At 55.4% G+C, this 12342-nt stretch overlaps 1 protein-coding gene across 1 annotated transcript in view; it reads right to left on the bottom strand.

Moving 5' to 3' along the window:
* Positions 1–12003, bottom strand: part of KCNK3 (potassium two pore domain channel subfamily K member 3) — a 38953-nt gene extending 26950 nt beyond the window's left edge. Inside the window, exon 1 of the mRNA XM_059405293.1 lies at positions 11554–12003. Coding sequence (XP_059261276.1) covers positions 11554–11836 — 283 coding nt within the window. The 5' untranslated portion in view covers positions 11837–12003. The remainder of the gene's footprint in view (positions 1–11553) is intronic.
* Between the last annotated feature and the right edge of the window lie 339 nt (positions 12004–12342).

The following is a 12342-nucleotide window of genomic DNA, read 5'->3' as shown; positions in this document are numbered from 1 at the left end:
CCCAAGGGGAGGGCTGCAACTGAATTTGGGTCCAGGTTTTTCTCTCTCTCTTCCTGCCTGGAGGGGGATCAAAAACCAAGAGCTGCCCCAGAGGGTCTTACCCTGTTGCACCTTCCCCATGGAAAACCCGTGATGCAGGGTCATATTGAAGAGGGAGTCACCTGGCTCAGCCGGACCAAAGGTCGCTGAGGCTGACCTCCTTCCCTGGGGTCAAAAGCAGTCTGAGACCTAAAGCTCTGAAGATGAAACCTGTTCCTAGGGCCCCACTGAGACTCTCGGTCTCCTTTACCTGGGGGCGTGGGGGGCACGGCCCCTTCTCCCAGGGGAATCCGCTGACTCCTGCTCTGTCTGCCACCTGGCTCACCCCAGCAGCTTTGGTTTATGAACTCCAAAGATTTTTTTCCTTAGGTACCCCTCAAATGACTCCTAAGTACCAAGGAAACCCAGAAAGTAAACACTAGCCCCTGGCTGGCAAGCCCAGAATGCGGATTCTAACAAGCCCTCTCCTCCTCCGTGCTTCCCAAGCCTGCTGCAGGTCCCCTTCCCCTGGGGAATGTTTAAAACTTACAGGCCTCTGGGCCTCTAAGGCCCAGTGAATGGAGTCCTAGGGCCAGGCCCTGACACCCATAGCTCTGGCTCCAAGCAGTGGCTGGTACTGGGACAAGTGTCCTACTCGGGAGCTCAGGGGCCATCTTACCTGTCCCTCCGCACATGGCGGAGCAGATGACTTGCCCGAGTTGCCCCTGACAAAGCCCCCTCTCTTACTCACTAGCCACTCCTAAGAACCATCACTGTGTTCTCATTTTTAGGCTTGGGTTCCCATCCTGTTCAGAAACATGGCATTGATGACTGCGGGAGACTAAGACCACCCTGTGACAACTGTCCCCATACAGTGCTGCCCCTTCTGCCCTCCATAGGCTGACGCACTCTTCCGCAATGCCCCTACACCCGTGCCATGGGACTAACCCACTTTGGCCACTGTCTAGGAGGCTAGGGCATCCGAGTTCCATGGGGAGGTCATGATTTAGGTTTGGAGGGTCCTGAGTTGACTCCTGCTCCCACATCATCACCTTGGGATCGCTGGAAGTGACCTGATTTCTTTCGCTCTCTGGTTTCTTCGTTGGCAAAGTAGGAGGAATGATACCTATGCCTCAGCGTTACCAGAAGCCTTGGAAGAGACACTGTGTGACCAAATGCTTTATAAGCCAAGGACTGTGCGAGCTTTACACTCCCCGTTCTGCCTCTTGCCAGCAGTTGGCCTTTGGGTGTGTTCCCTAAGCTCTCCGAGCCTCAGGGTCCTTGTCTGTAAGATGGGCATTGCAGTAGTGCCACTGTGACTGTGGCCATGAGGACTGAATAAGGTGATGTATGTAATAAGCTCTGCCCAGAGAAACCTCCTTGGGCTCCTAACCAGGGAAACTGAGGCCGGCTCTGTGGGGAGAGGCTGCTCTATGTCAGGTCTAAGATCTGGACAAACAGCCAGCCCAGGACAGGGCCCTCTGGTGCAGCAATCTCAGGCTCGCTCCTGCCTGCAGCTGCTAGTCCCCAAGGTCCTGGGGAGCTCCTCTGCACAAGCAGGAGGCCTGGGGCTATCCCAGAGGAGAGGGCCACTTCCTGCCTAAGTGCCTGGCATAGTTCTCTCTGGGATGCTCTACTGGGGCCTGACAGTCTGGGTCCCTGGAGAGAGCCCCCAGACAGTCCTGCGGCTGGCGGGCTGGAATGTGCCTCTCCGGATGTTTCTGAGATGGTTATTTCTACATTGGGGCTATGGTTAGGAGGCCCTACACATTCTTGAACCGGGACACTGAGTCCGTGCCAAGCTGCGAAGCCTCGAGCAGAGATGAAGGGTCTGAGAGCTGGGGTCTGGGGTTGTCCATGCAGGAAATATCTACACCGTGTCTTGCGACAGTGTTGCCTGGTTCAGCTCAGTGCTGCCACCGGGGCTCCTGCCTACCATCCACAAACCTGGGTTCGCTCTGGTCTCCAGAGTGGTCTTGTGGCTGAGAACAGGAAGTGTGGGAGGAAAAGCTCCCTCTGGGGGCTGAGGTCTTCTGGGTGACCAAGGCAAGGGTGAAGGGAGACAGTCAGGATTCAGGTTCATCCCCCTCTGGTTCAACTGGAATCCCAGGGGGCACCCACTGGTTCAGCTGGGGTGATGAGGACACCCCCAAGGGTTCAACCAAGGTCATGGAGGCACCTGCTATTGGACTGAAGTGATCCATTGGTTCAACCATGGTCATGGGGGCACCCGTGGGTCAGGGGATCCAGGCAGGAGGGCGCAGGGTGGGGGCGCACTTCCTTCCTCCAGCACCTGAGCAATCAGGTCCACCCACCAGAGTCCAGAAGTCTGCCCCTCTACGGGTCCTCCTCGACCCCTTCCTTGGACACACTCATGCCCCTCAGCCTGCCCCATGCTGTTCCCTCTTCGAGAAAGTTCTCACTGCCCATCATCACCTACTAGAGTCCCCACTCCTCATTCGAGCTCTCTTGGGGGCTACCTGCCCCAGGAAGACTTCTCAGACCCCTACTTGGAGCGTCTACTGGGGTTTACTATAAATAACATTCAACTGTGGTTTCTGGATTCCACTGAACCAGAGTCTCCATGGGGAAGGAGGTGGGTCTTTGTTTTCTATTCTTTCCATGCCAAGTATAGTGCCTCGCACTCAGGAGATCTAAATGATTTTTGAGGCGCTAGCGTGGGGCTCCCTCTTTGGGTCCTTGGACTCACCAGGCTGCCCCCTTGAGGAGCAAGAAATCAAAACATCTCACAGTTGGAAAGAACCTTAAAAGCCATTTATTGTAGCCCCCAGTCTGATATATGGGTAGTGTGATGATCTTTTTGACATATCAGCTTGGCTAGGTTAAAGCCCTTACTTATTAATCAAACACTAATTTAGGGGTTGGTGTGCAGCATTTTGTAGATGTAATGGAAGTCCATAATCAGCTGACTTTGAGTAAAGGAGATTATTTTATATTATCTTAGATAATCTGAGTGGGCCTGATTTAATCATTTGAAAGGTCTTAAGAGCCAAGCTGAAGGTTCCCTGAAGAGGAAATTCCGCTTGTGAACAGCAACTTCAGCCCATGCTAGAAAGACTTCCAGCTTCTTGATGGTCTACTCTTTGGATCCCAGAATTGCCTACCAGCCACTACTATCACATAAGCCAAGCCTTTGTAATACGTCTCTTAATACAGCTCTCCTATTGATTTTGTTTCTCTGATTGAACCCCAATGGGTACAGGTATCCTCTGCAGCTTGCCCACCCTATGTCTTCTTGTATGCTTCGTGTGATGGGGAGCTTTCCACCTCTCAAGGCAGCACAGTCCATCTTTGGTCAGCTTCACCCCTAACTAAAGTTCTCCTTATTTTCGACTTGATTAAGTCTTTCTGTGGACTTGACCCACTGCTGCTGCTTCAACCCCTTGGGCCCAACCAGCCCAAGGCTGGTTCTTCAATCTTGCAATAACCCAGCAGATATTTGAAGGCACCATGCGTGCTCTCCACGCCTGTCCCTGCCAAGTGTCGTTCATGCGACACACTGTTCCCTTCCTCTGACTGTTCCCTAGTTTGTTGACGACCCTCTTAAAGTCTGGTGTTCCCCCTGCCAGCTACATTCCACACCACTGCTGGCAACTGAGTGGATGCACCTAGTGGTCAAAGGACCACCAGTTTGGAGACCCCCTGGGCCTTTGGTGTCTGGATCCCAGCCCATGGGAAGCTGGGGGTGCCTCTTGAAGGAAGAAGTGAGCCTCTTCTAATGGTGACTAGAGGCTGCACTGCCCCCTTGGGACTTGGGGGTGGAAGCCAGTTTTCCACTCGGACCTTTCATCTCTGGGGCACCCCTTCTCCATGGACCCGAGGAGCTCCCCTGGCAGATGGTAGAGGAATGGAGGACATTTGAGGACAGCAGAGACCCATTTGTGGGCTTCGCCATGGGGAAAGCCCTTTTTCACTGGTCTCCCCCCCCCCCCCCACATGAACAGCCTGTGCCTTACCTAGCCTCCACTTCCCACTTCCTGTGGGGCCAGCCACAGCCCCCTCTAGCCTCAGAGTCAGGATCCACCAGCTCTGAGGCTGCTAGCTCTCATAGTCCACAACCGGATTGATTCCTAGGGACTTTTCCAGCTCTACACATTCTCATTCTTAAAACCACAGTCCACTTCTCAAGTTGATTCCCCAAAGTCAGGTCTCCATGCTATTCCAAGTGTGGACTAGGAATCAACAGCATCAGTGCCCTTGGGGGCTTGCTAGAAATGCAGAATCTCTGGCCTCACCCCAGACCTCCTGATTCAGAATCTGCATTTAAACCAGATCGACCCCATCCTTGCCTGCACAACAGTGTTTGCAAAGCATCAATGTCCCTGCATTGCTGAGTGGGACTTGTTCCCTTCGCCTGAGCAACATCTCTGTGCAGGTGGAAGACTAAGGCGTGCCACGGAAGTGTCTGCTCCTCTCACAAGTTCAGAGGCAGCAGAAGAGAGAGAGAGAGAGAGCCAGAAGGATTTGTCTAAGAGGAGAGAAAGAACCCAGTTTCTAGCTCCCAGGCCAGGCTCCTGCTTTGAATTCCCAGCAGCCACGTGCCCCCTCACAAAGGGGCCCTTTGTGTCACTGAAGGAAGGAGGGGAAACAGGAGCAGTGAGGAGTCTGCTTTTGTGGAGGGGGAGGGTGGGAGCTAGGTCCCAGCCTGGCAGGGATCCCAGGAGGCCACAGGACCAGGAGGACTGGAGTGGATTGCTCTAGATGGCCGGCTGCTGAGGCCAGCTCTGGAAAATGGGCAGGTGAAGGTGTGACTTGTGGCCGTAGCTTGGGATGGGGTGAGGGGTGGGTCCCCGGGAGCTGCCTGGGAACTGCCTTAGCCAGAGGCAGTTTCTGGACAATGAGGAAGTATGGACAAGCTGGGAGGCGGTGGCATCATTGGGACCCTTGACTGCTCTCTCCACAGCGACAAACGTCTCGAAAGGTATTTGTCAGGTAGCTCTCTGCCAACCAGTGGCTAACAGGGGGGGTCAGGAGGAGACCCAGGGCTAGCGGAGCAAGCCATCTCTTCCTTAAGAGCCTGCGGGGGCGGGGGGGGGGGGTGCCCAAGAACACCAAGGGAGTTGTCAGTAAACAGGGCTTCAAGGCCAGCTCGGAGAAGAACCGTTAAGTATAGCCTTGATCATGCCCTTTCTCTGATCTGAATTTTCCCTTCCACTCTCTAAAATCAGAGGGTTGGAGCTAAAATTCTGATTTCTCTTTGGGCAAAAGACTCTTGAAGGCGAGAGATCCTGACGCTGAGGCCACAGCTGAGTGTCCTGCGTGGACCCTGGTTACGCCATCCAGCATCATTTGTGACATTCATATGGAAGGGATGGCAGGGACTCCATGGGGGTGGGGGGAAGGGGAGGAGGGGCATGGCTCTGTGAAAAGATACTCCCTACAGCCCTGGGTGGAAACCCTGGCACAATCTTTCTTTATTTGTAGAGTCCTGGGCCAATTTTCAAACTCCTCCGAGCTCCCCTTCCCTTGATGGTGACAGAATGAGAAGGCCAGCCCTCCCAGGGCAGCAGTGAGACTGCAGGCTGTGAGGAGCGCCCCTGACACCCAGCAATGTGTAATAGACAACATGTCAGTTCCCTGCGTCCAAGACAGGGGTGGGGCGTGAGGGGGCGTCTGTCTGGGTCTCTGATAATGCTCTCTGTCAGAGCTGGGTCTCTTCCCTTCCTGCTGGCTGACTGCAGGGAAATCACTTCTACATTTTTTTTTTTTTATTGCAAAATCAACTCACAGATTCACCGTTTGTGTCGCCAGCTGAAAGCTGTTTATAGTGGTGATTTGCACTACACTCGTCTGTGCTTGTTTATGTTTTCTTCGAAAATACTTATTGTGTTTGTTCTGTCCCTGCTCTGACCAGGCGTGTGTCTTCTATTTCTGGTCCTCTTCTCACCCCCACTCCCTCCATGTCTCCACCCCCCAAATCGTGATGCATGGGAACTGGACATGTAGGTAGGAGGCATGACAGTCAGAAGGACCTCTCATCAAATACGGACTCTTTGTAGATGAGGAAACTGAGGGTCACAGAGGACCAGCAACTGAGCTAAGTGGAGCTGGAACTCTTGCCTCCCTGCTCCAATCCAGTGTGGGTTCTCCTACCAATGTGAACCTCACTGTCCTTGACCAGTTTACTGCAGGGAGAGGGAGCATTGCCCCTCAGCCTGGATCTCAGGCAGACTCCAGGCATGGGTAGGATCTGGAAAGCCTGGGTTAGGGGAATGGCATTAGGAGAATACAGAGAAGGGTGTGGCAGCCTCTGGTCCCCAACCCCACCATCCCCCACCTATTAGGAGGGAGCAGAGATATCCATGGTCTCCGAAATCCTTGGGAAATGGAGAAGTTCCCTTCTGTGGGGGAGTAATAGTAATAATGCATGAACAATAATGTTAATTACACTGATCATTGCTGATATTGCTGATATGAAATACGGACTCTGTACCAGACACTTCCTTTCTATTGTCCATTTCATCCTGGGAAGCAGATATTATTCTCCCCATTTTGCAAATGACAAAACAAGCTCAGAGACACTAAGCAACTTGTCCAAGATCAAATAACTAGTGGTGGGGGAGATGAGTGGAGAGGTGGGTTGAGAGATGAACCCAGACACTCCGGCTTCTAAGCCAGAGCCTCCCTCCCTAGACACCACAGAGAAGGCTTGTGTGTCAAAGCAGAGGGGTGGCCTGTGGGCACGGAGGAAGGAGAAGCTGACCGAGAGTGGGCAGTAGAACTGTTCTAGGCTGCTTGTCCCTCCACTCCACCTCAGCAAGTCAACAGAGGACAGAGAACAGTGGAGTAAAAAGCAACCAGAGGTCTTGGTGCTAAGAGAGATGGTGGGTGGTGAGGGGAACAGGCTAGGGGGATGGAGAGAACTCCAGTGGGGTCACCCAGAGGCCTCGGTTCTAATCAGGGTTGTGCTCGCCACTTGCTGTGTGACTTTGGCAAGGCACTCCCCTCTCTGGGTGTTTGAATGGTTGCTGATGTCTCCCTTCACTCTTCTATTTGAGGACACTGGGATGTATTGGGTGACAGGTCACTCCTGTACTTTCCTCCTTCTTGGAAAGATGTAAAAAGTGCAGGTTCCTTCCTGAACTGCCTTCTTGATTTCACAATCTAAGGACTCCCGGGCCACGTGGTGGGTGATGGGAGACTGTGCTCTGCAGAGAACAGGCCTGGAGCTGAGGAGAGAGCAGAACAGAAGGTTTTCTTTCCCAGCTCCATCAGCTAATCAATCACCCAGCCTCTTGTTGCCTTAGAGCCCCAAGGATTACAGGGGCCCTCATGGGAGAATAGCACCTGTGAGTCTGTGGCTATCTCGGGTAGGGCCTGGTGCTGGGCACAGCTCTGCCACGTGGTCTGGGTTGGTCAGGGGCCAGGGTGTGGGGGAGGGGAGCCGCAAGCTGGCGAAAGCATGCTGGAGGGAGAGGTTCTCTCCTGGGAAGGGCTTTGCCTGGGTGACAAGACAAGCCTTGGCTCCTCAGTCAAGGGTCTGGGCTGAGTTCTTGAAGAGGAGAAAAAAACTGGCAGGAAAGCTAGGGCATGGGAGTCAAAGAGGCTCCGTTGAATCTGGGCAATGCTATGCGTTCAAGTCACAAGGTCAGGGGTGAGTCATTTGCACGTAGACCCTTAAGTTCCTCTGCAGAAAAATGGGGGTAATAAGTCCCCTCTTGAGGGGTTGGCGAGAGAATTGAATGAGAGCATATAGAGAGCCTGACAAAAAGTAGCCCACGAATGGTGGCTGCTAGTGTTACTGTTGCTGCCCCTGCTGTTCCAATAATAAGAGACATCCCGAACAAGTGGAAGGAGCGGAGGCCTGGGAGTCAGGTTTGGCTAAGCCTTAGCTGTGTGACTCCTGTCACCTCTCTGGTTCCTTATCTGTAAGAGGAGGGGGCGGCCCTCGCTGATCTGGAGCCCCTCCCAGCTCTGACAGCCTCTGGGCTATGAATAGATGAGGCTGGGGCCCCGGAGGAGTTTAATGACTCAACAGCCAGAGAGGTTAAGCTTTCCCAGAAAAGAGTTTCCATTTGCGTTTGATGAACTTAGGGCACAACAAAGGAAGGGTTTCCTGGCTGGGAGGCCAGGGATGAGGGAGCTGGAGGAATCCTTGCAGCCCATGGAGACTGTGACTAACCAGGTGAATGACTAACTCAGACCCTGCTGACCCTCAACCAATCAGGGCTGCCCGAGAGCACCCTGCGAGCTGGCATCACTGAGCATGTCCTGGCCATGCCAATTTTAGCTGGCTCTGGGCTTCACAGCATATGGAGGCAGAAGACGCAGCCAAGAGAGCGGCAGGGAAAGAGCACTGGGCTTGGAGTCAGAAGACCCAGCTTGAGGCTCTAACTTTGCTGCTCACCAGCTACATGACTTTGGGGGAGTCCCCTTCCCTCCTTTCGCTCCATGCCTTCATCTGTGCAACAGAGCTAACAATACCCGCCCTAGCAACTTTCCGAGCAGTGAAGGCTGAGAATCAGAAGATGAGATGAGTGTGTCCTGGGATCACTAAGTGGCAGGTGCTATCATTTTTCTATCCCAATGTGAGTCCCGGTGCCTCAGGAGACCCGTTGGGGTCCCCAGAGGGTCCAGGTGGACAGAGGCTGTTGCCTCTGGGTTTTGGGTCCCTATCAGTTTCATACAAGGCCCCTTCTGGCCATCTGATCACAACACAGGCAAGCTTGTCTTAGAGCAGAGCTCTTGTGGACATTTCCAGCCAGATGGTGTAGCCAGAGAGAGAGGTGACAAAAAGCCAGGGCTGGTTGGGTGGGGCAGGAAGTGGGCAGTGCCTTTCTGGGGCCCCCACAGAACTCAGGTGGTGCTTCAATGTGGTCTTTCCTCTTGCCCAGCGTTATAGCAATAAATATCACCAGAACAGCATTCTGTCTGCTTCTATCCCCAGCTGTTAACATCTGTCTGGGTAAGGACTACACGCACTTCAGGAAACGGCAGGGACAGAGGGGCCAGGATGATACCTTTTCATTTCTGCACCCCTTCAGCCCCCTCAGCAGCATTCTCTGAGTGCTCATGTGGGCCGCCGGGTCCTGTGCCAGCGTTGGGAGGACAGAGATGGGAACCTCAGGGCCCTGCCCACGCAGAGGTTAATTGCAGTGTGGTTAAAGAGACAAAACACATCCCCTAAAATGTAAATAACCATGTAAGAAAGCCTACACCGTGTCACCCTGGCAGTACCAACAGTGCATCCTGCACTTGTCTAGAGCGGTGGCCTTGTATGGTCTGGGAGACTTCAAGGAGGAAGTGGGATTTGAGCTGGACCTGGAAGGCTAGCTTGGACAAGACAAAGAGAAGACAGAGAAAAAGGTGTGCCCGATGGGCACACTTAAGGTGTTCTCAGGAGACAGTACGGCTGCAGTGGAGGGATCATGTCAGTAAGAAGTGAGAAATGAAGTCGGAGATAAAGTTAGAGCCAGCGATGAGGGTCATTAAAATTTGAGATAAAGAGGGGCGCCTGGGTGGCTCAGTGGGTTAAGCCGCTGCCTTCGGCTCAGGTCATGATCTCAGGGTCCTGGGATCGAGTCCCGCGTCGGGCTCTCTGCTCAGCGGGGAGCCTGCTTCCCTCTCTCTCTCTCTCTCTGCCTGCCTCTCCATCTACTTGTGATTTCTCTCTGTCAAATAAATAAATAAATAAATCTTTAAAAAAAAAAAAAAATTTGAGATAAAGAGCACGGACCAGATTCCATGGGTCGCTGGAAGCCATTGAGGGCTTCTGAGAGGGTATTGGTATGGTCAGAGCTGCACACTGGGGAGATTCTTTCTGGCAGGGTTGTCTGCAGGGAGCTTGTTCCATGGGGAATAAGGCTGGAGGCAAGGTCGTTTGGGAAGTTACTGTGGAGCTAGGGACCATGGGACTGAGAAAGGGGACACATAATCAGAGGCACCACTTGTGGGAAGAGGAAGGGAGAAGACCTAACTCGCTGTTCAGTGCTCCTGAAACCCTGGCAGGTGGCAGGGAAGTGGGAGAGAGGGGCTACTTTCTGGGAAGGTCTGAGTCTGACTATTCTGCCCTAAACACCAGAGTCAACAGGACCCAGAGGTGCCCCCATTTGGGCCACATCCACTCCTGGGGCCCTTTTCTCTTCTTCTAAGAGGGGAATCCAGAGACTACATAGCAGAGTTCTCCCTGAACCCCAGAGAGGAGTGGAGCCTTGGGCCAAAGTCCTGCAGTGCGTAGACTGCAGGAACAGTGCCCAGTCCTGCCTTTTACCCCCTCAACCTCTGTGGACTCCCAGGAAAACACTGCCATCTTGTCATGGGCTATGCCAAGTGGCGATGAGCCCCCGGGAGCTCAGCCAAGGCAAGGAGAGGGACCAGAGAGAGAAGAAATGGGAAAGATGGAGGCCTGGAGGCATCCCAATGGGCTTTGGGAGAAGGTGGGCTGGGAGCGTGCCAGCCCTGGGCAGAAGGCTTGAGATCATTTTAGCCAACACTTCATGGTCTGGAAGCAAGCCTGAGACCCAGACAGGAGAAGGGACTCGCCCAAGGTCATATAGTGGGGAAAAATGATGGAGCTGGGCTGGAATCAGAGTCTCGGGAGCTGGGAGGAGTTTACTCCTATCTGGACACTTCCGAATAGACTGGAGATTCCGGAGCATCCATTTGTGTGCTTTGTGTGTGTGTGTGTGTGTGTGTGTGTGTGTGTGTGCCTGTGTCTGCCCTGTGTGTGCTTGTGTGTGTGTACTTGTGTGTACGTGTTCCTGTGCCTATCTTGTGAGAGAGTCTGGGTGTGTGTGTGGCCTGCCGCACCGCTGTTTGGAGAAGGGAACTGAGGCCATTCCTGCGGGGTGACTGTTTTTTCCCAGGACAGCAGAGAAGGCAGACAGAGCTGGATCTGGCTTCCAGCACCAAATCTGCTGCCCTAAGAAAATTAAAGGCACTGGCTGGCTGTGCCCAAACTCTGGGAGCTGGACACACACACACACACACATACACACGCGTGCACGCGTGCGTGTACACACACACACACACACTCCAAGCAGCACTCACAGAGGCAGTTAGAGGGTGTTTTAAGCACCCAGAGTAAGCAGGAGTACCATGGAGTGCCAGAGTACCTGCATCCACACGTCTCCCTGGAGCCCCAGCCGGTGTAGACACGCCAAGGTGCGGAAGCCCATCTGCCAGGGACACGGAGTCGCGAGCTCCCCGCAGTTCTACACTCAGCTCTCTGCTCCAGGGCCTGGCCCGGCCACACCCCTCCTCCCCGGCCTCCGCCGGTGGTTCCTGCCCCTCTCACACACTTCAGAGTCCCCTGAGGCCCTCGCGCAGCCTGGCAGGGACAAGTTAGGGCTGGCCCGGCCGGAGAGTCAGGTCCGGAGCCAGGAATCGACGCCTCCCCCGAGTCCTGTCCCCGCCAAGCAGACAAACCAGGCAGAACTCGGGTTTCTGGCAGCGGGGGGTTCGGCGCCTAGACCCTCTCGGGAGGGGATCCCTTCAGCCCCGGCCGGCTCGGGACTACCCCGGGACGCGGCGCCCAACCCCCGGGTCCCCGCCCCCCCGCCGGCGAGTAGTTACCGATGGTGGTGATGACGGTGATGGCGAAGTAGAAGGAGCCGGCGAAGCGCCACTGCACGCCGGCCTTGTGCGGCTTGAGGCGCAGCACGACGCGCTCGAGCTCCTCGTAGCCGCCCTGGCTGAGGTTGTAGCGCGCCCGCAGCTCCTGCTGCCGCAGCTCCAGCCGCTGCCGCTCGATCATCTCGGGCTCCGACTCGAGCGCGTCGAAGACCGCGGCGCCCACCAGCAGGTAGGTGAAGGTGCACACGATGAGCGCCAACGTGCGCACGTTCTGCCGCTTCATCGTCCCGCCCGAGCCGCCGCCGGCCCCCCGGCGCCCCCGGCCCGCGCCCCGGCCCCGGCCGCCGCTGCTGCTGCCCCGGAGGCGGCCTGGGGCATGGCTGCGCTCGCCGCTCCCCAAGCCGGGCACCCGCTCCGCGCCCCGGGGCCGCCGCCGCCAACGCCGCCGCTGCCGCCGCCGCGGAGCTGTCCCTTCAGCACCACCCACCGCCCTCCTCCGCCCGGCCCCGCTCCCGCCCCCCGCCCCCCGCCCGCTGGCCGCCTCCTCCCGCCAGCCCTCCCGCCCAGCCAAATAAGGACTGGGGAGACGCGCCGAGGGAGGGAGGAGGGGGGCTGGCGGAGAGGGAGGAGGGGGGAGCGAGCGGGAGAGCGGCGGAGAGACCGGGCAGGACCGAAGGAGAGAGACCCAGGGAAAGAGATAACTAGACAGAGAATCGCCTGTAACTACAGAGAAAGAGAGAAAAAGAGGCAGAGGGGGGTGTGACAGATAAGGAGATAAAGCCAGAGGTA

This window comes from Mustela nigripes, chromosome 7 (genome assembly GCF_022355385.1).
Source record: "Mustela nigripes isolate SB6536 chromosome 7, MUSNIG.SB6536, whole genome shotgun sequence".
In the NCBI taxonomy this organism is placed as follows: domain Eukaryota; kingdom Metazoa; phylum Chordata; class Mammalia; order Carnivora; family Mustelidae; genus Mustela; species Mustela nigripes.
Note: the sequence above shows the minus strand (reverse complement) of the source record. Positions and strands in the feature narration are given on the sequence as shown.